Source organism: Astatotilapia calliptera, chromosome 11, assembly GCF_964374335.1.
Source record: "Astatotilapia calliptera chromosome 11, fAstCal68.1, whole genome shotgun sequence".
Lineage (NCBI taxonomy): Eukaryota > Metazoa > Chordata > Actinopteri > Cichliformes > Cichlidae > Astatotilapia > Astatotilapia calliptera.
Genome location: NC_137432.1, coordinates 20,201,483 through 20,228,592, shown reverse-complemented (window position 1 = coordinate 20,228,592; position 27,110 = coordinate 20,201,483). Strand labels below are relative to the sequence as shown.

Below are 27,110 nucleotides of genomic sequence, written 5' to 3'. Positions count from 1 at the left end.
GACCGCAGTGGCCGAAAGATGTCGTGAAACATCAGCAGCGTAAATACAAGTAACAGGTACAAACAGGTTTTATGAAACTTGCTACTGAGAGAGGCATTTTCTCTTTTCTGTATGACATGAAACAGCAGTTGTTGAGCACTGCTGAGAATTGATGACAGACTGAAAACCGCCTGACAAGCGCAGTGATCTTTGGGGATTCTCTCACCTCAAGTGTGCCCCTGTTATACTGACAGCCTCAGTCTCATCCTGGTCCCTCTGTTTCTGTGCCAGCTGTCATCCCCCCCATTGTCTCTGAGGCAATGTCAGTGTTTCATTACATTTGGAGCAGTGTGTGTGGGACTTGCCATTCGTGTTTTGCTGTTCATTCACTGTTGTCCCATAGCAGAGCATGCCAAAGAGGGTCCCAGAGGATAAGATGAAGTCATTGTTGAAGCCTAAGCCGTGACCGCTTTTACACAGGTTTAGCATTTCATGTTCTAAAATAGTTCTTTTCACAGTATGGGAATGGCAGCTGCCTTAGAGCTCTGCTTCTCTGGAACCTTTGCAGATAGAGAAACCATATTAATTACAATGTGTGTGGGTTGCTTCTTTGTGCTTATTACTTGTATATGCACACTGTACGTAATGATTGGGGTATTGCATTGGGTATTGATTGCATAAATTTTGCCAACTCTTGCAGGGCTGTCATCTCTTTGAGTGAAACGTCTTTCCCTCTGCTGCAGTTCTGTCTTAATACGTCAGTGACATAACGGTTATAGGAAACGCACACAAACATTTATGCACCTTTTTTCCCACATGAGGACTCTCCACTGACCTCATTCATTCCTTGTGCTTTAACTTCAGCCACCTTCAAATCTGTGCCAGGGCTTTGTTACTGTAAACCAGGCCTGTGGCAAACTTGTTAGACATTGAGATGGCTCAGAGTTAGGCCAGCCCTGTGTTGAGGCTGTCTTGTGTAGATTTACAGCTTCGGGAGCTAGTGAATATTGGATGGGAGGCCCATCACTAAGTCTGACTGACACCCCATCAGGCTCTTTGTTGAGGACAGAGATGGAATTTCAACCCCTTGGAGGAGCAGCAATCACTGCCAGTAACAGAGACGTTGTCAGGCCTGCTTCACCTGACTTTACCTGTCATTGTAAACTCTTTACCTGACTCACCACTTCACTTCGCAGCCCTTTCTGACCACAGAGCCCTTACCGGTTTGTTGAGAGAGCTGTGTTATTGTTTATTGTCGTAAAATCGCATCACTCAAAATTCAGAGACGGTATGCCATGTGGTGGTGGTTGCCAGCCACAGAACTGCACCAAGTTGCCAGCTGCAGTGATCTGTCACACATGATCTGAGGCAACCTCTGAGCAGCAATTGTATGGTCTAAAGTTGCAGATGCGTCACTTGTTTACGAGGATGGCGGAATCCTGAAACATGAATAGGATGGGAATATTCACACAAGAGAAAACTGATCTGGAAATGTTCACATCAGCAGGAAAATGGGCTGAGGAAACCCCTCCACTGAAAAGCAGAACTTCCACAGGAAGCCATTAGGGCTCACCAAAGCCTCTGTGCACAGGGTCTCTCCACAGGAACTTCCTACATAGAGACCATGCTGGACACTTCACAGACTGGTGTACTCAGTCCAACACAGTCCAGATATTAGCCTGTTAATTCATGAGAATTGTAGGCTTCAATATGTTTTGATTTACTGTGCTTTTGTGAACAAGGTCATCATGTAAAACTAGAAGCACAGTTAGGTTCCCGCTATGTAAATCTTTGTGTTTAATTTGAACCATAATAACCTAAGAGACTATTAAAAAATGGTTATCCTTGTCACGACTGGTAAAGGTTGTGTATCTGATCATTGCAGGTCTATAAATCTTTTAGTATCAACACACTTTATGGGGCTCTGTGGTAAATATGTCTCTAAATGAGACAAAATCACCAAACAAAATCAGTTTAATCTCACTTCCATCTGCTTCTTCATTTTGTTCCTCTGCTCTGCTGAGTGCACAGCATGAGCATCCAATGAATTAGGATAACAAGTCATTTTCATTGCTCCACAATGTTTACTAAAGAGCTTTGAGGCTTGGAATCAATTAGGATTGGCTTTCCTCAAGTCCATTTACTTTAGGATTGAGCTGGGCCTGCAGCTGTGAAACCTGAGGACCTCTCTCGCTCTCGCTTTTTCTCTCCTTCCCTCAGCTCTGAGTCCTTAAAGGAGGTCTTGGGGGAGCTGCACTGACACAAACCAGTGTTAAAACCAGGCATAAGAAACAGCCAGCAGATCTTAATGTCACGGCTATCATTATCATGCAAAGTGAAGCGGTGTCCAACTGTTCTGAATGCTCTCTGCTTTTCAGTTACAAACATCTGGTGCTGAGTTATGTCAGAGTTAAATGTGTTGGACATTACTAGTCAACCATGTGAGATACAACATTCTGTGAAAACCTCAGCCTTTTCACTTGTAAGTGGAGCTTGCTGGGTGGATGGGTGTGGGCACAAGGCATTAAAAAATGACATTCTTCTATTTTGGCTGCACAAAGGAATTCAGCCTGATTGTTTCCATTACATAGCACAATCAACCTGAATGCATCTGGGCTACGTGAATACAGTACAGATGTGGCAGATTTCATCATCAGTTGCCGATAATTTGATAGTTAAGTACTGCTTTCAACTATTATTTTTTTTTGTTAAATGTACATTACAGATGTCTAAACCTACTAAAGTGTTAAAGACAATATTTGAACTTATGAGATGCAGCCCTCAAAACCACTAACTGCTGTCAGGCAGTGTTGGTTTTTCACCATTTAACCAAAAGGTTTTTCAATTTACCTTCAATAATGAAAATAGAACTTTGTCTCATTTTGTTTTTGTACAAATGTGACAATAACCACATTAACTTTAAAGCAGCTCTTTCTATGCGGAGAGTCTATTCGCTTTTCTAGATTGTGGATTTATCTTTAAACCTATACATCTATCATTTGCGGTGTCCCACCCTGGGCGTACTGTGTGCAACTTGTAAGTTTGGCTGTCACATTGTGCACAGGTTTGAAGGAAGTCAATTTGTGGTTGTGTTTCCCATGCTGCTTTAAATGCACAATATTTTTCACACCTTCAGCACCCTTCTACTTGTGGTCCTTGTCTTTGCCTTTAAGGGAAGTAGCAGAAATAGATGTTGGTCTTCATGCCTTCTTAACAGCAAGGTTTCATGCAAAGTGTAGAGTGATATTAACTTCCTGTGTTTTTGCAAAGAGATTTGCTAGTGTGCTGATTGATCATGAAGAACCACTGGGTAGAAGATTTGCTTTTAATAGATTGAATTGTAGCAGTTCAATTTATTAAAATGTATAAGTGTCTGTGACAAAGAACATTTGCATTTCTATTTGATTGCAAAAGCTTGCGATCATCCTGTTAATCCACGATCATTGTCAGATATTATAGCTAGTGAGCACTTATTGAGAACAGATGTTCATGTCTAAACACAATGTGTACATGCTCTTTTACATACAGTGTAATCTGATACTCACTACTTCATCAATTGTTTAAAATAGCACCGCTGACCTACTATACTGAATTAATATTGATACAGTGGTGCCGATAGGTGGTTCATGATACACACTGCATATCGTATAGATTGCATAATAACTCTTTCCATGCCTGTAATAACCCAGTGGTGCTGCCTTCTAAGTGCACTGCACTGGTGCATGAGCATAGAGAGAAAGGATGTTATGGGCTGTTTATGGATAAAGTTTGACCTCATGAACTTTACAATTTAAACAAGATGTCTTTTATTATTGTTTATGATTAGATTGCATTCACAAAGTTGTGATAAGGAGGGAGGTCCGTCCTGCGTATACGAGTGTGTGACCTCTACAGAAAGCTTAAGTTGCCCCCGTGCTCGAACTTGTTAGTTCTCCGCAAAAAAAAGTGGCTATTGGCTCCGAATAAATTGTAGAGCTAATCCAAATAGAAAGGAAGGAGGTAGACAGAAGAGAAAACTGGTAAGCACGGTACAGACGAATAAAGCTCAAACTATGTAATCAATTAAAAAAATAGTGAAAAGACAAAAAGAAAGAGAGAGAAAGCAGGATGTACATCTGACCTGAATTAAGATGAGCTCATTGTGTACTGCACTGGGTTTAATAGTGCGTTTTTAGAGGAACGCCCAGACTCTGTTCCCTCTCATTCCAGCGGGTCTGTGTCATCCCTGCCCTGGGGCCACCACACATGCAGGCTCCTGCACAAGCAACTCACACACAGGGATGTGCCTCAGAGCTCTGGGGAGCACAGGGATCACAATGTAGGGAAGTGTGGAAAAGAGGGATCAGAGGTGGACAGAGTAGGGGAAGAATGGGATCAGAGGTGGATGGAGGAGCGGAAGAAGGTATTAGGAGGTATAGATGGCGGAGAGGAAATGACAGATCCTGGGGGTAAAGGAGAGAGAGTGAAGAGTGGCATCAGATGGTGAGGACATGGATTTTGCTGGATGGTGTGTACAGAATTAGAGGAAAAGATAGAAGCATGAAGAACATGGCATCAGAACAACGTGGGTGTGGGAAAAATGTATGGAGATTCTGAAAGAGAAGGGAAGATGGAAAGCTGAATGAGAGATGAGACTGACAGAAGACAGGAATCAGGTGGCAGGGTGACAGGAGCCTAGGTTGGCTTTACAGCAGAGACATAAACATGTTAATAAATAGTGAAGTTTTAGTAGATGAAAAGGGAAAAAGATGAAGTATCTCTGAAAGTGAAAGGGTCTGTTTATGCCAAATGTTACAGCACCAGTCAGGTGCTGCTGACAGATCCCAGGGTAGCTTGTAACAAGATGACTCATTAGCTGCTGAAGAGTTTTTCCGATTCACCGCCGATATGAATGCACTGACATGCTTTCGTTAAAATGAAAGCCAACCCATCTTTGCTTTCCTCAGCCAAGAGCATCTGATGATTCAAAACAGTATCATATTTGGTGAATAAATACCGCAACACTTACACTAATTTGCTCCAGAGTGTCACTCCCCACCATTCCTAAACTGTGCTTTGGCATGCCTTAACTCAGCTTGAGGCACCCTAATGTGAGGACACCCCAGCCCAGATCCATTCCAGTGAAGCACCCTCCCAGCATCCATCCCTTCTCTAGAGCGCTAATAAAAGTCAGCCTGTGTCGTAACCCATTATAGCTGATTTATTTGATCAGATTCGTATTATTTCCTCAGTCCAAACCCCATGGCACTCTCCTCCCACCAGTGATTAAAGGCAGTAAATCAGGGGCAGGTCCTGTGTAGTGTTTACTCAGAGAGCCAGGCAGCTGCAAGCTGTTTGAGGCCCTTGTTTCTCCCGGTATTTACCTCCGTTCCCATGGTGACTGCACCACCATCTCCCAAACGTCTGGAACTTGGCCCTAGGCTGTTTTGGTTACGTTCAAAAGTTTTTAGCTGCTGTGTCTACCCAGAGCTTGCAGTGACTTCACCCAGCGAGGAGTGAGTACAGTGATGCTGGACTGAGTTGAGGAGGGAAAGAGAGGGAAAAGTGAGAGGAGGATGGGAGGGAGGGACAAAATCTGGGGGTAGGCAGGCACAGGGTGGGGGGAGGGCGAAAAACCAAGAGCATTACATCATTGCTGGAGCCGAGTCAGAAAGGGAAGGATATGAGTCAGTGGACTCTCTCTCTCTCTCTCTCTCTCTGTTGGATGGCAGCCAACCCCCTTGTGTATAAGTCCCCAGTACTTGAGTTGGAGTTGGGACTGTTGGGATTGGGACAGTAAAGCACAGTGTGTCTACAAAATTTGTAGATTACACACAGTAGATCAGGGGGACGTGGGTTTAGGCGTGGACACCATGAGGGGTCCGTGGTGGAAAGAAATATCATAATGATGTGGACAATTAGAAATAAGAGAGCACAAGAAAAAGTAAAAAAGGCATAAAGAGGGATGAAAGTCTACTAATGATGTCATGGTGGAGTGAAGATGGGTGGGTTTGGGCGGCGGCGGTTCTTGGGCGGGGATTGTGGAGGAGAGCTGGGCTGAGAGCGAAGCACTCAGTAATGTGAGAGCGCAGGGTCAGAACTGCAGAGTGTCTACCTGCTCTCCCCTGGGGCCCACAGCCCAGGCTATTATCAGTCCCCTCAGTGGAGCCGAGCCTGTCATTATTCACTCACACACACACACACACACACACACACACACACACACACACACACACACACACAGACACATGCATATGTTCACACGCAGCTCAATGAAAAAGTCACACACTCACATATGCACTTATTCACATATAAACACTTTGAGCAGGAGGATGTAAATACACAAAGCAGGAGGGAGCATGAAATATAGAAAGTTTCTTGTTTAACTCTTTATACTGTATTTGATTAGTGCCTTACTGACGGTGTACGATGGTGCTATATTAAAATGCATTATTTTGTAGAGTATAGTATTTATCAGAGTGAAAAAAAGAATAAATGGTTTAGTCTGTAAAACGCACAGGAAAAGGAAAGAGTGACACAATACTACATATTAAGAGTTCATCAGAAGCAGGAAATCTTTCATTTTAAGTTGCTGGAAAAAGCTAGAAAAACAAGTTCAGCCCTTTTTCAGAACTGTTGCTGAGGCGCTTTACAGTGTGGTTCTGACACTGTAATGCATAAGAAAAGTTGCCATTGTGTTCACTTCAACAAGTAAGTTATATTTGTTTCTTCTAGATTTTTGGATTCACCGTTAGTGACTTTTTGCCAGCTGTCTGAAATGTCTTTATTTATCAGCAGAGTCAGCACAAAGCTCGGGTTAATCCCTTGAGGAAGTGCTGTCAGATGTTAGTGTTGTTTTTTTCTTCCCAGTGGACAAGCAGGTTGTGTTTTGGTGAATGTGGTCGTGATGGACAGAGCGTTCGTCTAACAGACAGGTGCAGAAGTTACGGTCTTCAAAAGGAGCCTTTATTCTCTGTGTCACAGAGCCTGTGTGTCTGCGTGTTTTTTTTAATGTTGTTGTTTATTATGTGGCTGCCAGGATTAAGGATGAAGTATGACTGAAATAGGGCTAATTAATAAAAAAATAAACGTATAAAGCTTATCCTTCTTACAAAATACTGTTTGTTTAAATTAGTAGAATAGCACACATGATACATGTGGGAAACGAAAGCAAATACTGTGACAGTTTTAGAACAAAAATACTTTAAATGAGCCAGTTTTGTTTAGCTAATTGACACATCATAATGAGATACAGACGTGCTTCAAGTTAGCATTCGTTTTTACTTCAGTGTGTTGCAAAAATCTGTTGAGAAAACTTCAGTCTGCGTCTGAATGAAAAATCGAGTCATCACGTAGTTATGAAAAAATGATGTAGTCTTCATCTACATAATCAACAGCATGTACCAGCATGCGACTGTTCATCCTTCTGAATGCTGGCAAAGTCTAAACACTGAGGGAAACTGTTGATGCAGCTACACTGCATACCTCATTGTACTTTCATGAGTTTTCCCATGTGGAAATGTTTGAATTCGCTGTGTTGCTCAGATGTCATACGCGCTGTTAAATGAGTGTGATTGTGATAAATTGGGATGTTATACTGGCATGACACATCGTCAGGATGGTAATAGTCCTGTGTGTGTGTGCAGCAATCTAAAATGTCTGGAGCATAAATGCACATATTTAGGTCTGGAAAAATACAGGTATTTATTCAGGTGGTGGAACGTTTGCCCTGTTACCCCCCCTCCATTAGGCCATCACTCCTTCACCACTCACTATTACCGTAATCCAGGCTGTGATGTGGTGAATTGATTATGTTAACCCGTTGAACACAGCTAACCTAAATGCTTCTTGTTTGCTTGGAGGAAATGGAGCTTAAATAGCTGGTGAGTGGCAGCGCTGATTGTGGCGATACAGATAACTGGAGATTTATTGATTCTTCTGATGCAAGTTGTTGAAGAATCGTGCGGTGAATGCTGCTTTTAGATGTGAGGACTGAATAATTGCTGCATTCATGTGGGTGTTGCAGCACCTTGCAGCTGGGAATTGTTGTTCTTAGAAGCAGGGATTTGGTGACAGTTGTATAAATGATGTCACCGAGCGCAGATGTATTGGTCTGGGTATTTGTATGGCCAAGGCCTTGAGCCAGTGACTGAGACAGGACTGCTGTCAATAGTTTAAGCTTAGCCTGGGCCCTCTGTACATGTGATTTATTGATGTGGCCGTGAGTGTGGATAAGCCCGTTGGTCCGCCCGCTCTTGTGGTCACTGAAAGAGATTTTCCCCACAGGGCTTCCATTGCTTTAGCAGTTTCTAAATATGATTCTCATCATGCTCATCTCATGTGGTTGTTATGACAAATATTAGTCATTTATCACCACCAAAATCATTATTCATCCATTGTTTTTGGATATACTTTACAAAAGTAAAGTATATCCAAAAACTCATGAGATGATTGAAGTGCAGCATGCGCACAGGCTCACTAATGTTTTTTTTTGGGGGGGGGGGGTGGTTCTGTTCTGAGTTTGTGGCTGTAGAAAGAAGAGCAAACTAAAAAAGAACGAGCTTGCGGAAAGCATTTTCTCTCAAAATGTTAAATTTACTTTAAAGTGTACGAATAGATTTCCTTAGCCGCCCCACTTTGTAGAATTACGATAATACAATAGTTTTTTTTTTTAGCGTGCGCGCTTTCAGCTCAGGGCTTTCCGAGAACATGGGGCAGCAGCCAACTTGCATGTTTGGAAAGTGATTACACTTTTAACCAGAAATACGAAAAATGAAAGCAATTCATTGCATTCAGAGACTCTGAATCTTTTGATATAAGCACCAACATTTCTCTCAGTATCTATGACAGAATCAGCCCCTTTAGTCTAAAAGGAAACACTTGATGAAGTTTTTTCTTTATTATTGTCAACGGAGCCACAGACCCTTAGTTTTTATAAGCACATCAGTGCGTCACATCAGGTGACAGCAAAATACCTAATCCTCTAAACTGCGATTGACAGAAGTCCCCTATATTTTTTATATTATTATCATGTTATGAAGTAATGTAATATATAATGTAATATATAGTAATATTCGTGCTCTGTTTTTGATGTTCCTGTCTTCAGAGTGAATGAGCTTCAAACCAGAGAGCTAGAATTGAGTATAAAAGTTAGACATGATCACCAACTATATCAGTGGGTAATCAAATTCCCTTTAGCAACTGTAGTTTTTAAACATACAGTTTTTAAACTCACAAAGGTGACTTAAGCTAAGCTTGTCGTGCATTTTTTCACTTGCCTTCTTTCATGCCTTTGTATATTATAGTAATAATTTATTTCAGCACTTAATTTGTAGGAAATATAAAAACAGTGAGTCATTTATATCACACTATAATGTATAATACAATTATTCATACTCTGAAAGTACAGAAAGATAAAATTAACTGAGAATTAAACTTTTTTGTGTGTGTAAAAAAAAAAGAAGAAATTAGTAAATGTCCATTAATATACTAAAAAGGGATGTTACACTATATTATCACTTCTTTCTTTAATATATGCTTATACATTAATTTTGTGCTTATTAGGACACGTTAAAAACTAGCGCTAAATTTCATGCTGGATTTGGTGCTGGTGTATGAAACAACAAAGAATAATATTCTTAGATTGTGTGTAGCAGGACAAACCCTTAAGTTCCTTGTCTGTGTCCTTTTAGGCCCGTCCCCGGCTCGCTGTCCTCACTACTGCACCTACGAAACAGACAGAGGCAGCCTCTGCCAGCCTCCATGCCTGGAACTCTGCCAGACCCGACCATGCCCGGCTCCTCTGCTGTGTTGATGCCTGTGAGTACCACAACAGATTACAGAGCATATTCACTTACAGCGGCGCTCACGCATGCAGAAGTAGACTCGTTTACTCCTGTGATGACAGTGCACTGTACATTCAGACTGAACATAAGCTGTGTTGGTGTTGCTGTGCAGTTTCGACTCTTCCTGCAGAAATGAATGGTTTTTTCCTGTGAGTTCAAAATGTAAATTTTCACTACAATTAAGCCAACTAAATTCAGAACAATCACATTGTGTAACAGGAAATGATAACAACATAGCAAAAGGCCCTCGTATCAGGATTGCAATGATACAACATATGTTCCGTTTGTAACATAAGACGGCTCAGTTTTATGGTGTGGAAAAATCCTTCCCATGTTTATTAAATTAAGGGCTAAGCGATTTTTGGGAAGATTGACGGTTCAGGAAAGGGGTGCACGTTTGGGTGATATTTTTACACAAAACACACTTACTGCAATTAAGATTGTGTGTCAGGTTCTAGACCCAAATCTCTGTGGACCAGGGGAAGGGGAGGGCAAGGAAAAGGTCCAGCCAGGGGTGGGGGTGAGAGGGCCCATGCCTCATGGAGAGCACCGCAAACTTCACCAAAACTTCAGCAGCTAAGAGGCCGCAACACCTTACACGCACACATGCATGTAGATGTTCAAGCAAACATATCTTCTTTCCTGTTTGCACCACACGGTGAACACGGGTCACCTTTCACCACATGTCATGTGAATTCTTCACATTCAGGTCTCAGCTATGACACATAACGACCAGACTAGAATCAATCAGAGACAGGTAGTGAGCGCATACACACAAAGACAGATGGTTAGAAATTTGTAGAGCTAACTAACCTATGTCCTTATTGAAACATCCTGCAACTAGACGACTTTGATGTTAGTCTGACAGATACTCACCAAACTGCTGTTAGAAACTCTCTCACACACACACACACACCCCAGTTGCCCAGCTTCCTGTGTTAAGTCCCTGCATGCTGGCTTCCTGTTTTGGGTCAGCTCCAGTTATCATCACACAGAGCTGTGCACAGGGCAGCCTGTCATGTGAAATCAGGCTCTCATGCGTTCTCATCTCATGCTCCATAACCTCAAAGGATAGGTCTCACACTTAAAATGCTTAAAGGTTTTTGGTGCATACCTGTGAGAAAGCAGTGATTGCATCTCTGAAAAATCACCACTCTTAGCATAAATAGTACAGCATGATTGATATGTGTTTAAATAAAGCCCTGTTTACACTTGCGTGATTGTTATTGTATTGTTGTAATCTTCAGATGGAGAGACAAATGTCCATGGGCTCCAATATGATGGGCATGCAAAGCCCCGCCCACAGCAGCTCCTGCTCCTCCACTCACATTCCCTCCATGCACTCAGAGGCCAAACTGGTGAGTATATGCAAGCATTCACATGCATACATACACTTTTATGCCTGCACACACACACACAAACACACACACACACACAAGCTGAAAAGTGTTGCAACCTTCTTTTCCACTGGGCTCTGCCAGCAAGGCTGCACTCTTAGGCCTGTGTGGATTTCATCATTTGGTGTGTAATCAAAGCTGTGTCTGAACCTGCCAGTGCAGCACCGGAGACTCTGGCTGGAATAAAGGGCCCTTTATGTGGTTGTGGCTCGGCTGCCCACCAACTGCCTGATGTATATCTTAATGTACAGAACATGTTCTGTAGGTCCTGCAACTTGTTAGCACTAGTTTAACACAGCAGGGAAAAAAATCAAATGACCTCATCCTTTCACAAAGCATTTAGTTGTAGAAGTTGGAATAATATGTAGGCACAGGTTTTGAGAGTCAAAGAAGGACTGGCAGAAGAAAAAGCTCAAAAAGAAAAGATTCTTTGCACTGTTCTTGATTTTGAATGCCAGTACTGCTGCAACACTGGTTCATGACAGCGCACCTCTGATTAATGAAAAATAGCTAAAAAGTTACATTTAAGGTGACATGAATTGATTAATGCTGTAGCAACGTGACCAACTGCCAACCTTTGTTTTAAAAATAAATAACTGGAGTGTCATGACATGGATATCGAGAAAAAAGAAATTATAAACCATAATGAAAAGAGTTGGCTGCTCTTTGTGTTTGGAAAGGTTCATAGATAGCTGGGTTTACTGGAGAGAAACATCCTGGAGAGGCAAAGACACACACATAGACAGAGAGAGAGGGAGAGAGAGAGGGGTAGCAGAGGTCATTAGAAGAGTTATTGGTCTGATAGAGGAGAGCGGGAGCAGTCCCAGGGCATTTAATTCTCCCTCTTCCTCCCGTTCTCTCAAGATTGATCGCCTTTGTAGTCTTTTGAATCTCTTCAACTGTTCCTATGGTAACACACTAGGGTAACACAATATTAGTGTATTAGGCTTATCTCTCCCCTGGCCATCATCCAGACATGTCTTACTCTTTTTTTTTCTCCTCCTATCTGTGTAATTGAATTGTAAATGCTCTGTTAGGCCTCCTATAAACATATGCAGTCACTAAATGGCTGCAGGCCCCCTAACCATGCAACTTTCTGGTTAGTTGGCCATTCGGGCACGAGGCACAGCAACCCAATGTGTATCAATTGAGATTCTGCTCCCTGATGTCTGAACACAACTGATGGAATTTTGTGATTGTGGACAGAAAGTGAGAGACTAATTGTGTTATCCGGGTGCGATCTCCAGCGTGGGTTTCATAAGCATAGACGGGGTCTCTAATGTCTCCAATATCCTCGCCCGGGCCTGGTCGATAAATACGGCCTCGCTATCGGATAACTGGGCCATGATCAGGCCCATGTGTCCCCTGCGACGATCTCAATCCGGCTCTAATCGCATTACCCTGACCATGTTGACTTTCCGCCAATGGGAAATCTTCGCACTGTAACCCCACACCTCGGAGGAACGGATCTGGATGCACTCTTTGTGCTCAACGTTTACATTGTGAGAGCAGAAGAGGGGATTGAGTGGGACTTTGATAGACATGAAGGAAACGGACAGACAGGCAGAATAGGCAATAGAATTAAAAGGCGAGAAGCAATATTGATATACTGCAAGATCAAACAATGAATAAGAAGGGAGAAAATAGAAGACTTCTTAGGGAAAAGTAGAACCAGTTTCCTTTGTCTTTTCATGTTTGTGCATGCATGTATGGCCATATGGGTGAGCTTGCTGCTGTTTGATATTTTGTGGTAACTGGAGGCATCGGTAGCAGGATTATCCCTCCCCTGTCAGAGAAAGCATGCCCTGAGCCTGGGCTAATGAAGGCTAATTGATTTTGTGGTGGGCCAGAGCAGTAGGGAGGCCTGTCTCTGGTGTAAATAGTTAATGAGCCAAAGGACTGCTGTGGCCCCTTGGGGACTCATATCTTGCTCTAAGCTCTCTGTTTGTGCTCTCTGGGCTAAAGACTGTATCTGCATCAGTGCCCATCTTTGTTCTTCTGATTTTCTACTTAAGTGCCATCATTTAAGTGGTATAGCAAAGCTTGATGGTGGAATAATTGATATGTTTTTTTTTCTTAATGCTTTTAGTTTGTTGCCTGGGAGGGTTGCTGGGATTGGAATGTTTTATTAGTTTTAGCTCAAGTGTTTTTTTCCCCCTTCTTGTTGTGAGGGACTGGGTGCTCTTGGTGCCGGGTGTGGTTGAATTCTGCTCTGTTGTGGTCTGGGGAATTGAATAGTGAGTGTTGTGTGCTGGAGCTTGTGGGATAGTTGACCCTCGCAGCGTGGAGGAAACGCAGTACAGAGGAGGCCAAGTTCCACAGCATGCTGGCCAAAGCATTACATCACCACTCCTTACGAGCGCACGCACACACACATATATGCACCGCGTGTGGACCAGCACTGTGTCATCTTGCTTGTACAAATAGCTGCAAAATCATGCACACACGTGCACCCACACATGCATGTACAGGCAGCCAAGACTACTTGAAAAACGACTGACAGATGAGATGCACACACAGAATACATGCATGCCTATAAAGGAAAACTGTAAAACATTTCTGAATACTTGTACTGTTTTCTACTCCCCACACCTACACCCCCAACCCACCCCAACCCTCACACACCACAGACCCCCTATGCTTAAATTTTGATATTTTTGTTCATGCAATGAAAGGTAATTGCTATCATTTTTCATCTGTAACAAGAAAAACCCAAACAAGCCCTTATCAAATTTCCCCTAAAAACAAACTCGAGTCTATGAATGCCCGCTGTGGCGCATGGCTCATGTCAGTGGCACTGTTTTCAGCATGGTGCACTTTGGCATTGTTTTATTGTGTCTTTTAACTGAGTCCCATGCTTTCCACACATCCTGACTGCTTGCTAATTTCAGAAAGAGGGGCCTTGAAAGGGCTTTGTGCTGGTGTATGAAAATGTGTTATTTATTATCTCCCAATTATCTATTGTTTATATTGTTACTAAGGACAATAAATTTGTCACTAAGCATCGGGCTAGGTGCTGAGATTTTTATGTGGTAAACAATACTATATGTTCTTTCACTGCAGCCTGCTTGGCTGTGGAGCTGGCACTAGATTGGTGGATGACATAATTCCTGGCATGCTCTAAATATGCTCCTTTTTACTTGAAGGGGGGGAGGGGGGGCAAGCAGTGCTTCTCTTAAAGGAACATTTCATAGCACACAGGAGGGCCAATAATCAAAGTATTCCACGTGCACTGATGTTGAGTTTTCATTTCACTTGCACAAACCTTGCTGTTAGTTCTTCAGGGTAACTCTTTCGTACATGTTCACTGTTTAGCGAAACGCTTGATCTTTAATCCTGATAATCCAAATACTAGTTGCAATTCAGTAACTGCACTGCACTGCACCTATTTTGCTCACAAATTCCAAAAAAGTGAGGCAGCTGCAGATGTTACAGTTTTCATCTCTGCCATGTCATGATTGATGAAATGATTACCTTAGTATAAAATCATTTGTAAGCAGTTAAACCATTAGCATAAACTGTAACCCTGTTATGTGTTCCATTCATTTTCTTTCACCATAGTAGGGGAGCACCTCTGGCAAATTCTCTTGTTGTGAGGAGGAGGAGGAGCAGTACACACAATGAGAGTCTAACTACAGGTTTTGTAAGCAACATCTGTATGAATGGTGGCATTGTCGGGGTATGATGTCACTGAGCAGAGACGCTGAGCTAAGAGCACAGCTGAATCTGCAGACTGCTTGCGTTAACTCTAGCTTGTATGTACATTGTGTGTGTTTGTATGCATGGTCATGATTGTGTGTGTAAATGCCTCTTTTTTCACTGCACTGGCACCCCGTCTGGTACTCATTGTCCTTGGAGCCAAAACACATCTGTGGACAAAGTGGGCTAAAACAAACCATGAAGTCAGAGTTTGCATATGGTTTGTGATACAGATCAGTTATATGCATATGTGTGGTTAGTTAAGTAAACGTGGAAGATGTGCAGTCAACTAGTGACAGGGTACAAAGGACACATAGAGAGAAGGTTAAATATTTTGGATGCAGCAGAAGTTTATATGACTAGTGGTGGTGGTGGTGGTGGTGGTGGGGGGGGGGGTTCTACAGAGATGAGTCCTTTTAGCAGCGTAGAGTGTGACGCAAGAGCTGCTGGATCAGTGCAACTGCCACATAAACCAGAAAGGAACTTCTGCTTCAGTGCGACTAAAATTGTACTTGTGAGATAGATAGATGAATCATCAAAAACCTCACGACACCACAATTTATCACCTTTTTCAACTATAAAATATGCCTGCCAACATCTGTTTACAGAAAATCCAGAAGAAAACATGTTAGATAAAAGTTATAAATTGATTTCCATTCCACTGAATAAACCCAGCCAGAATTTTGGTTCCCAGGATTCTCTGTTGGATGTACTTTCAGCTGAGCCGATTTAACAAAAGTTTGCTCGGCCAACATTATCTCAGATTGGTGGTGAATTAGATGAGCCCTCTTGTTAACAGTATTTTGATAGTGTTTTAATGTCCCTGTAAAATCGCCATGGAAAATATTGGGATACTACGCTATGAGTGAGAACTCAACAAAACAACTCTATGTTTATATATATGTGTGTGCGTGCGTGTGATTGTGTTATTGTAAGATTATATTTAGAAAACTCATATTCACATTTGAATAGTGAGTGAGCGTGGCAGGAGGAATGAGTAATGTGTTAGTTGATGAGATTTCCTTCCCATTCTGTACCATCGGTTAGTTAGAAAACGATTTAAAGGACAAGTTCATGAAATTTACGTTTCATGTCTATTAGTTTATCGGTCTTTTAAGGACTTTACACAGTGGTGTCTGTGAGTGTATTAATTAGTGTGAATGCTTGAAAAGCATTCACAGTATTGTTCTTCTAATCTTTATTAGTGTGAATGCTTGAAAAGCATTCACAGTATTGTTCTTCTAATCTTTATTATTATTTTTTCCTATTCCGTACGTTTTTCGCCGACTATCTCCTTCAAAACCGTTCAACTTAGAAAAACCATTCAAACACCATTAGATTCCTCTTCTTTTGGAATGGTGTGCTTCTACTTTTCTCATTTTTAACATTTATATTTTTAATTTTATTCAACTTTATTCAACAAAAATTTCCCATGTATTTCAATGGGGAGACCCTTCAAATTCTCATTCAACTTACTCATTTTTAAACTCTTACTACTTCAACATACGTTCACATAGAGCCACCATTCAAACTTTAAAACGAAGACAAGACATTCAACTATTCAACTTGTATTTATCTTTTCAATATCTATTATACTTTTTCTTCAGTTCCAGTTTAAGTTTCATGATGTTTTTTCACCCGTTTCAGAGTTTATAATGGGTGTGTATGGGACGGAATGTTGGGGCTAGAGTGAGGCAGCTCAACTGCTAGAGTGAGAGGAGCAAAAAAATTAATCTTAAAATCTTTTTTAAAACTGCTGCTGTGTCCGCAGCGTTTGCTCTACAGGTATGATTTTACCCTCAAAACGTAGCCATGGCTGTCCTCTTTCATCCAATGTGTTTACTATTGTACTAGGTGTTATGGTTCTTTCATAAATGTCACCAATGCACAGCCTCCTCCCTCCAACTCTTCCATAGACTCTAATGTTAAAATGGCTCAGAAGGTTCGTTTGAAAATCAGAAGAGCATGGTGTCTTTCCACTGTCACCACGTCCATATAATAAGCTCCACAGGCATGAAAACTGAGAATTAGGTAGACTAGACATTGCTGTCGCTCACAGTGAAAGAATTTTGTCAATACGACTTTTACTTTTCATTTGGGAGCGATTTGTTTCGGCCTGACTTTTCTGTTCATTTTAAGCAGCAAAAGTGAGGCGCATGTCTGTGTACGTGTGTATGGAGCCATTGGGTGCGGTCACTATAGCAACCAGGCTCACACCTGCCTGCTTAACGAGCTCTGCCTGCCACTCTGCCAAGATTAATCTTAAACACTTCTCTTTCAACTGCTGCTGTGTCCACAGTGTTAAAGCCATCATTTTACTCTCAAAACGTCGCCATCGTTGTTCTTTTTCCAACATCTTGTCTTTCAAAGCTCAGACATTTAAACTTTTTAAACTGTGTGGGTCCAAGTGGAGGGATCACATTTTAGTCATTCAGTGATTCAAAGAATATGACCTTTTAATATTCTTTCAGATGTTTTCTGACTCTAAATGTTCTTTTCTCATTTCTTAGGGTTTTCTAATTTACATTTAAAACATTTTCAGTTTTTTTCCAACTCCTTCTTCTGTGTAACCTTCAGCTTTTAGCAGTTCAGCACCTTTGTTTTCAGGTTAAATTCGTTTTTTTTTTTTTGTTTTTTTTTAATCTCATTCAATATTTTTAACTCAAAATTCAGCAATTAATTCATTTCAGTGCATACATTCAGATTCAAGCATTCACACTGCAGTTTCTTCAGAAAATGCACTTTCTAGTTAGTGTGAATGCTTGAAAAGCATTCACAGTATTGTTCTTCTAATCTTTATTAGTGTGAATGCTTGAAAAGCATTCACAGTATTGTTATTCGAATCTTTATTATTATTATTATTATTATATATTCCGTACGTTTTTTGGCATCTCACTCCTTCAAAACCATTCAACTTAGAAAAACCATTCAAACACCGTTAGATTCCTATTCTTTTGGACAACACTGCTTCTATTTTTCATATTTTTAACATTTAAATTTTTAATTTTATTCAACTTTATTCAACAAAAATTTATAATGTATTTCAATGGGGAGACCCTTCAAATCCTCATTCAACTTACTCATTTTTAAACTCTTACTACTTCCACATACATTGACATAGAGCCACCATTCAAACTTTAAAACGAAGACAAGACATTCAACTATTCAACTTGTATTTATCTTTTCAATATCTATTATACTTTTTCTTCAGTTCCAGTTTAAGTTTCATGATGTTTTTTCACCCGTTTCAGAGTTTATAATGGGTGTGTATGGGACGGAATGTTGGGGCTAGAGTGAGACAGCTCAACTGCTAGAGTGAGAGGAGCAAAAAAATTAATCTTAAAATCTTTTTCTAAAACTGCTGCTGTGTCCGCAGCGTTTGCTCTACAGGTATGATTTTACCCTCAAAACGTAGCCATGGCTGTCCTCTTTCATCCAATGTGTTTACTATTGTCCTAGGTGTTATGGTTCTTTCGTAAATGTCACCAATGCACAGCCTCCTCCCTCCAACTCTTCCATAGACTCTAATGTTAAAATGGCTCAGAAGGTTCGTTTGAAAATCAGAAGAGCATGGTGTCTTTCCACTGTCACCACGTCCATATAATAAGCTCCACAGGCATGAAAACTGAGAATTAGGTAGACTAGACATTGCTGTCGCTCACGGTGAAAGAATTTTGTCAATACGACTTTTACTTTTCATTTGGGAACGATTTGTTTGGGCCTGACTTTTCTGTTCATTTTAAGCAGCAAAAGTGAGGCGCATGTCTGTGTACGTGTGTATGGAGCCATTGGGTGCGGTCACTATAGCAACCAGGCTCACACCTGCCTGCTTAACGAGCTCTGCCTGCCACTGTACCAAGATTCATCTTAAACACTTCTCTTTCAACTGCTGCTGTGTCCACAGTGTTACAGCCATCATTTTACCCTCAAATTGTCGCCATTATTGTTCTCTTTCCAACACCGTATCTTTCAAAGCTCAGGCATTTAAACTTTTTAAACTGTGTGGATCCAAGTGGAGGGATCACATTTTAGTCATTCAGTGATTCAAAGAATATGAACTTTTAATATTCATTCAGATGTTTTCTGACTCTAAATTTTCTTTTCTCATTTCTTAGGTTTTTCTAATTTACAATTAAAACATTTTCAGCTTTTTTCCAACTTCTTCTTCTGTGTAACCTTCAGCTTTTAGCAGTTCAGCACTTTTGTTTTCAGGTTAAATTCAGGTTGTTTTTTTTTTTTTATCTCATTCAAAATTTTTAACTCAAAATTCAGCAATTAATTCATTTCAGTCCATACATTCAGATTCAAGCATTCACACTGCAGTTTCTTCAGAAAATGCACTTTCTAGTTATTATTATTATATATTCCGTACGTTTTTTGGCATCTCACTCCTTCAAAACCGCTCAACTTAGAAAAACCATTCAAACACCGTTAGATTCCTATTCTTTTGGACATGAATGCTTCTACTTTTCTCATTTTTAACATTTATATTTTTAATTTTATTCAACTTTATTTAACAAAAATTTATAATGTATTTCAATGGAGAGACCCTTCAAATTCTCATTCAACTTCCTCCTCTTTAAACTCTTACTACTTCCACATACGTTGACATAGAGCCACCATTCAAACTTTAAAACGAAGACAAGACATTCAACTATTCAACTTGTATTTATCTTTTCAATATCTATTATACTTTTTCTTCAGTTCCAGTTTAAGTTTCATGATGTTTTTTCACCCGTTTCAGAGTTTATAATGGGTGTGTATGGGACGGAATGTTGGGGCTAGAGTGAGACAGCTCAACTGCTAGAGTGAGAGGAGCAAAAAAATTTATCTTAAAATCTTTTTTAAAACTGCTGCTGTGTCCGCAGCGTTTGCTCTACAGGTATGATTTTACCCTCAAAATGTAGCCATCGCTGTCCTCTTTCATCCAATGTGTTTACTATTGTACTAGGTGTTATGGTTTTTTCATAAATGCCACCAATGCACAGCCTCCTCCCTCCAACTCTTCCATAGACTCTAATGTTAAACTTGCTCAGAAGGTTCGTTTGAAAATCAGAAGAGCATGGTGTCTTTACACTGTCACCACGTCCATATAATAAGCTCCACAGGCATGAAAACTGAGAATTAGGTAGACTAGACATTGCTGTCGCTCACGGTGAAAGAATTTCGTCAATACGACTTTTACTTTTCATTTGGGAGCGATTTGTTTCAGCCTGACTTTTCTGTTCATTTTAAGCAGCAAAAGTGAGGCGCATGTCTGTGTACGTGTGTATGGAGCCATTGGGTGCGGTCACTATAGCAACCAGGCTCACACCTGCCTGCTTAACGAGCTCTGCCTGCCACTGTACCAAGATTCATCTTAAACACTTCTCTTTCAACTGCTGCTGTGTCCACAGTGTTACAGCCATCATTTTACCCTCAAAACGTCGCCATCGTTGTTCTCTTTCCAACATCTTGTCTTTCAAAGCTCAGACATTTAAACTTTTTAAACTGTGTGGATCCAAGTGGAGGGATCACATTTTAGTCATTCAGTGATTCAAAGAATATGACCTTTTAATATTCTTTCAGATGTTTTCTGACTCTAAATGTTCTTTTCTCATTTCTTAGGTTTTTCTAATTTGCAATTAAAACATTTTCAGCTTTTTTCCAACTTCTTCTTCTGTGTAACGTCCAGCTTTTAGCAGTTCAGCACTTTTGTTTTCAGGTTAAATTCATTTTTTTTGTTTTGTTTTTTTATCTCATTCAATATTTTTAACTCAAAATTCAGCAATTAATTCATTTCAGTGCATACATTCAGATTCAAGCATTCACACTGCAGTTTCTTCAGAAAATGCACTTTCTAGTTAGTGTGAATGCTTGAAAAGCATTCACAGTATTGTTCTTCTAATCTTTATTAGTGTGAATGCTTGAAAAGCATTCACAGTATTGTTATTCGAATCTTTATTATTATTATTAGTGTGAATGCTTGAAAAGCATTCACAGTATTGTTCTTCTAATCTTTATTATTCTATTTTATTATTATCTATTCCGTACGTTTTTTGAAAGCCTACTCCTTCAAAACCGTTCAACTTAGAAAAACCATTCAAACACCATTAGATTCCTATTCTTTTGGACACTGTTGCTTGTATTTTTCTCATTTTTAACATTTATATTTTTAATTTTATTCAACTTTATTCAACAAAAATTTCCCATGTATTTCAATGGGGAGACCCTTCAAATTCTCATTCAACTTACTCATTTTTAAACTCTTACTACTTCAACATACGTTCACATAGAGCCACCATTCAAACTTTAAAACGAAGACAAGACATTCAACTATTCAACTTGTATTTATCTTTTCAATATCTATTATACTTTTTCTTCAGTTCCAGTTTAAGTTTCATGATGTTTTTTCACCCGTTTCAGAGTTTATAATGGGTGTGTATGGGACGGAATGTTGGGGCTAGAGTGAGGCAGCTCAACTGCTAGAGTGAGAGGAGCAAAAAAAATAATCTTAAAATCTTTTTTAAAACTGCTGCTGTGTCCGCAGCGTTTGCTCTACAGGTATGATTTTACCCTCAAAACGTAGCCATGGCTGTCCTCTTTCATCCAATGTGTTTACTATTGTACTAGGTGTTATGGTTCTTTCATAAATGTCACCAATGCACAGCCTCCTCCCTCCAACTCTTCCATAGACTGTAATGTTAAAATGGCTCAGAAGGTTCGTTTGAAAATCAGAAGAGCATGGTGTCTTTCCACTGTCACCACGTGCATATAATAAACTCCACAGACATGAAAACTGAGAATTTGGTAGACTAGACATTGCTGTCGCTCACAGTGAAAGAATTTTGTCAATACGACTTTTACTTTTCATTTGGGAACGATTTGTTTCGGCCTGACTTTTCTGTTCATTTTAAGCAGCAAAAGTGAGGTGCATGTCTGTGTGCGTGTGTATGGAGCCATTGGGTGCGGTCACTATAGCAACCAGGCTCACACCTGCCTGCTTAACGAGCTCTCTCTCTCACTCTGCCAAAATTAATCTTAAACACTTCTCTTTCAACTGCTGCTGTGTCCACAGTGTTAAAGCCATCATTTTACCCTCAAAACGTCGCCATCGTTGTTCTTTTTCCAACATCTTGTCTTTCAAAGCTCAGAGATGTAAACTTTTTAAACTGTGTGGGTCCAAGTGGAGGGATCACATTTGAGTCATTCAGTGATTCAAAGAATATGACCTTTTAATATTCTTTCAGATGTTTTCTGACTCTAAATGTTCTTTTCTCATTTCTTAGGTTTTTCTAATTTACAATTAAAACATTTTCAGCTTTTTTCCAACTTCTTCTTCTGTGTAACCTTCAGCTTTTAGCAGTTCAGCACTTTTGTTTTCAGGTTAAATTCGGGTTGTTTTTTTTTTATCTCATTCAAAATTTTTAACTTAAATTCAGTAATTATTTCATTTCAATGCATACATTCAGATTCAAGCATTCACACTGCAGTTTCTTCAGAAAATGCACTTTCTAGTTATATTTTATTATTCTTCCGTACGTTTTTTGTAATCCTACTCCTTCAAAACCGTTCAACTTAGAAAAACCATTCAAACACCGTTAGATTCCTATTCTTTTGGACAACACTGCTTCTATTTTTCATATTTTTAACATTTATATTTTTAATTTTATTCAACTTTATTCAACAAAAATTTATAATGTATTTCAATGGGGAGACCCTTCAAATCCTCATTCAACTTACTCATTTTTAAACTCTTACTACTTCCACATACATTGACATAGAGCCACCATTCAAACTTTAAAACGAAGACAAGACATTCAACTATTCAACTTGTATTTATCTTTTCAATATCTATTATACTTTTTCTTCAGTTCCAGTTTAAGTTTCATGATGTTTTTTCACCCGTTTCAGAGTTTATAATGGGTGTGTATGGGACGGAATGTTGGGGCTAGAGTGAGGCAGCTCAACTGCTAGAGTGAGAGGAGCAAAAAAATTAATCTTAAAATCTTTTTTAAAACTGCTGCTGTGTCCACAGCGTTTGCTCTACAGGTATGATTTTACCCTCAAAACGTAGCCATGGCTGTCCTCTTTCATCCAATGTGTTTACTATTGTCCTAGGTGTTATGGTTCTTTCATAAATGTCACCAATGCACAGCCTCCTCCCTCCAACTCTTCCATAGACTCTAATGTTAAAACGGCTCAGAAGGTTGGTTTGAAAATCAGAAGAGCATGGTGTTTTTACACTGTCACCACGTCCATATAATAAACTCCACAGGCATGAAAACTGAGAATTAGGTAGACTAGACATTGCTGTCGCTCACGGTGAAAGAATTTCGTCAATACGACTTTTACTTTTCATTTGGGAGCGATTTGTTTCGGCCTGACTTTTCTGTTCATTTTAAGCAGCAAAAGTGAGGCGCATGTCTGTGTACGTGTGTATGGAGCCATTGGGTGCGGTCACTATAGCAACCAGGCTCACACCTGCCTGCTTAACGAGCTCTGCCTGCCACTCTGCCAAGATTCATCTTAAACACTTCTCTTTCAACTGCTGCTGTGTCCACAGTGTTACAGCCATCATTTTACCCTCAAAACGTCGCCATCGTTGTTCTTTTTCCAACATCTTGTCTTTCAAAGCTCAGAGATGTAAACTTTTTAAACTGTGTGGGTCCAAGTGGAGGGATCACATTTTAGTCATTCAGTGATTCAAAGAATATGACTTTTTAATATTCTTTCAGATGTTTTCTGACTCTAAATGTTCTTTTCTCATTTCTTAGGTTTTTCTAATTTACAATTAAAACATTTTCAGTTTTTTTCCAACTCCTTCTTCTGTGTAACCTTCAGCTTTTAGCAGTTCAGCACCTTTGTTTTCAGGTTAAATTCGTTTTTTTTTTTTGTTTTTTTTAATCTCATTCAATATTTTTAACTCAAAATTCAGCAATTAATTCATTTCAGTGCATACATTCAGATTCAAGCATTCACACTGCAGTTTCTTCAGAAAATGCACTTTCTAGTTCTATTTTATTTATTATTATTCTGTATTCCGTACGTTTTTTGTAATCTATCTCCTTCAAAACCGTTCAACTTAGAAAAACCATTCAAACACCGTTAGATTCCTATTCTTTTGGACAACACTGCTTCTATTTTTCTCATTTTTAACATTTATATTTTTTATTTTATTCAACTTTATTCAACAAAAATTTATAATGTATTTCAATGGGGAGACCCTTCAAATTCTCATTCAAATTCCTCCTCTTTAAACTGTATCTACTTCCACATACATTGACATAGAGCCACCATTCCAACTTTAAAACGAAGACAAGACATTCAACTATTCAACTTGTATTTATCTTTTCAATATCTATTATACTTTTTCTTCAGTTCCAGTTTAAGTTTCATGATGTTTTTTCAGCCGTTTCAGAGTTTATAATGGGTGTGTATGGGACGGAATGTTGGGGCTAGAGTGAGAGAGCTCAACTGCTAGAGTGAGAGGAGCAAAAAAATTAATCTTAAAATCTTTTTTAAAACTGCTGCTGTGTCCGCAGCGTTTGCTCTACAGCCGCCATTTTACCCTCAAAACGTAGCCATCGCTGTCCTCTTTCATCCAATGTGTTTACTATTGTCCTAGGTGTTATGGTTCTTTCATAAATGTCACCAATGCACAGCCTCCTCCCTCCAACTCTTCCATAGACTCTAATGTTAAAATGGCTCAGAAGGTTCGTTTGAAAATCAGAAGAGCATGGTGTCTTTCCACTGTCACCACGTCCATATAATAAGCTCCACAGGCATGAAAACTGAGAATTGGGAAGACTAGACATTGCTGTCGCTCACGGTGAAAGAATTTTGTCAATACGACTTTTACTTTTCATTTGGGAGCGATTTGTTTCGGCCTGACTTTTCTGTTCATTTTAAGCAGCAAAAGTGAAGCGCATGTCTGTGTACGTGTGTATGGAGCCATTGGGTGCGGTCACTATAGCAACCAGGCTCACACCTGCCTGCTTAACGAGCTCTCTCTGCCACTCTGCCAAAATTCATCTTAAACACTTCTCTTTCAACTGCTGCTGTGTCCACAGTGTTAAAGCCATCATTTTACCCTCAAAACGTCGCCATCGTTGTTCTTTTTCCAACATCTTGTCTTTCAAAGCTCAGAGATGTAAACTTTTTAAACTGTGTGGGTCCAAGTGGAGGGATCACATTTTAGTCATTCAGTGATTCAAAGAATATGACCTTTTAATATTCTTTCAGATGTTTTCTGACTCTAAATGTTCTTTTCTCATTTCTTAGGTTTTTCTAATTTACAATTAAAACATTTTCAGCTTTTTTCCAACTTCTTCTTCTGTGTAACCTTCAGCAGTTCAGCACTTTTGTTTTCAGGTTAAATTCGGGGTTTTTTTTTTTATCTCATTCAAAATTTTTAACTTAAATTCAGTAATTATTTCATTTCAATGCATACATTCAGATTCAAGCATTCACACTGCAGTTTCTTCAGAAAATGCACTTTCTAGTTATTATTAGTGTGAATGCTTGAAAAGCATTCACAGTATTGTTATTCGAATCTTTATTATTAGTGTGAATGCTTGAAAAGCATTCACAGTATTGTTATTCGAATCTTTATTATTATTATTATTATTATTATTATTATATTTTATTTTTCCGTACGTTTTTTCAAAGCCTACTCCTTCAAAACCGTTCAACTTAGAAAAACCATTCAAACACCGTTAGATTCCTATTCTTTTGGACAACACTGCTTCTATTTTTCATATTTTTAACATTTATATTTTTAATTTTATTCAACTTTATTCAACAAAAATTTATAATGTATTTCAATGGGGAGACCCTTCAAATCCTCATTCAACTTACTCATTTTTAAACTCTTACTACTTCCACATACATTGACATAGAGCCACCATTCAAACTTTAAAACGAAGACAAGACATTCAACTATTCAACTTGTATTTATCTTTTCAATATCTATTATACTTTTTCTTCAGTTCCAGTTTAACTTTCATGATGTTTTTTCACCCGTTTCAGAGTTTATAATGGGTGTGTATGGGACGGAATGTTGGGGCTAGAGTGAGACAGCTCAACTGCTAGAGTGAGAGGAGCAAAAAAATTAATCTTAAAATCTTTTTTAAAACTGCTGCTGTGTCCACAGCGTTTGCTCTACAGGTATGATTTTACCCTCAAAACGTAGCCATGGCTGTCCTCTTTCATCCAATGTGTTTACTATTGTACTAGGTGTTATGGTTCTTTCATAAATGTCACCAATGCACAGCCTCCTCCCTCCAACTCTTCCATAGACTCTAATGTTAAAATGGCTCAGAAGGTTCGTTTGAAAATCAGAAGAGCATGGTGTCTTTACACTGTCACCACGTCCATATAATAAACTCCACAGGCATGAAAACTGAGAATTAGGTAGACTAGACATGGCTGTCGCTCACGGTGAAAGAATTTTGTCAATACGACATGTACTTTTCATTTGGGAAGAATTTGTTTGGGCCTGACTTTTCTGTTCATTTTAAGCAGCAAAAGTGAGGTGCATGTCTGTGTACGTGTGTATGGAGCCATTGGGTGCAGTCACTATAGCAACCAGGCTCACACCTGCCTGCTTAACGAGCTCTGCCTGCCACTGTACCAAGATTCATCTTAAGCACTTCTCTTTCAACTGCTGCTGTGTCCACAGTGTTACAGCCATCATTTTACCCTCAAATTGTCGCCATTATTGTTCTCTTTCCAACACCATATCTTTCAAAGCTCAGGCATTTAAACTTTTTAAACTGTGTGGATCAAAGTGGAGGGATCACATTTGAGTCATTCAGTGATTCAAAGAATATGACCTTTTAATATTCATTCAGATGTTTTCTGACTCTAAATGTTCTTTTCTCATTTCTTAGGGTTTTCTAATTTACATTTAAAACATTTTCAGTTTTTTTCCAACTCCTTCTTCTGTGTAACCTTCAGCTTTTAGCAGTTCAGCACCTTTGTTTTCAGGTTAAATTCGTTTTTTTTTTTTTTAATCTCATTCAATATTTTTAACTCAAAATTCAGCAATTAATTCATTTCAGTGCATACATTCAGATTCAAGCATTCACACTGCAGTTTCTTCAGAAAATGCACTTTCTAGTTATTATATTTTATTATTTTTCCGTACGTTTTTTGAAAGCCTACTCCTTCAAAACCGTTCAACTTAGAAAAACCATTCAAACATCGTTAGATTCCTATTCTTTTGGAC

At 39.5% G+C, this 27,110-nt stretch overlaps 1 protein-coding gene across 8 annotated transcripts in view; it reads left to right on the top strand.

The window, feature by feature from the left end:
* creb5b (cAMP responsive element binding protein 5b) overlaps positions 1 to 27,110 on the top strand; it is a 67,788-nt gene that overhangs the window by 9,218 nt on the left and 31,460 nt on the right. For all 8 annotated transcript variants that reach the window (XM_026185984.2, XM_026185983.2, XM_026185982.2 and 5 more), the window contains exons 6-7: positions 9,651 to 9,777; positions 11,051 to 11,161. In XM_026185984.2, coding sequence (XP_026041769.2) covers positions 9,651 to 9,777; positions 11,051 to 11,161 — 238 coding nt within the window. The remainder of the gene's footprint in view (positions 1 to 9,650; positions 9,778 to 11,050; positions 11,162 to 27,110) is intronic.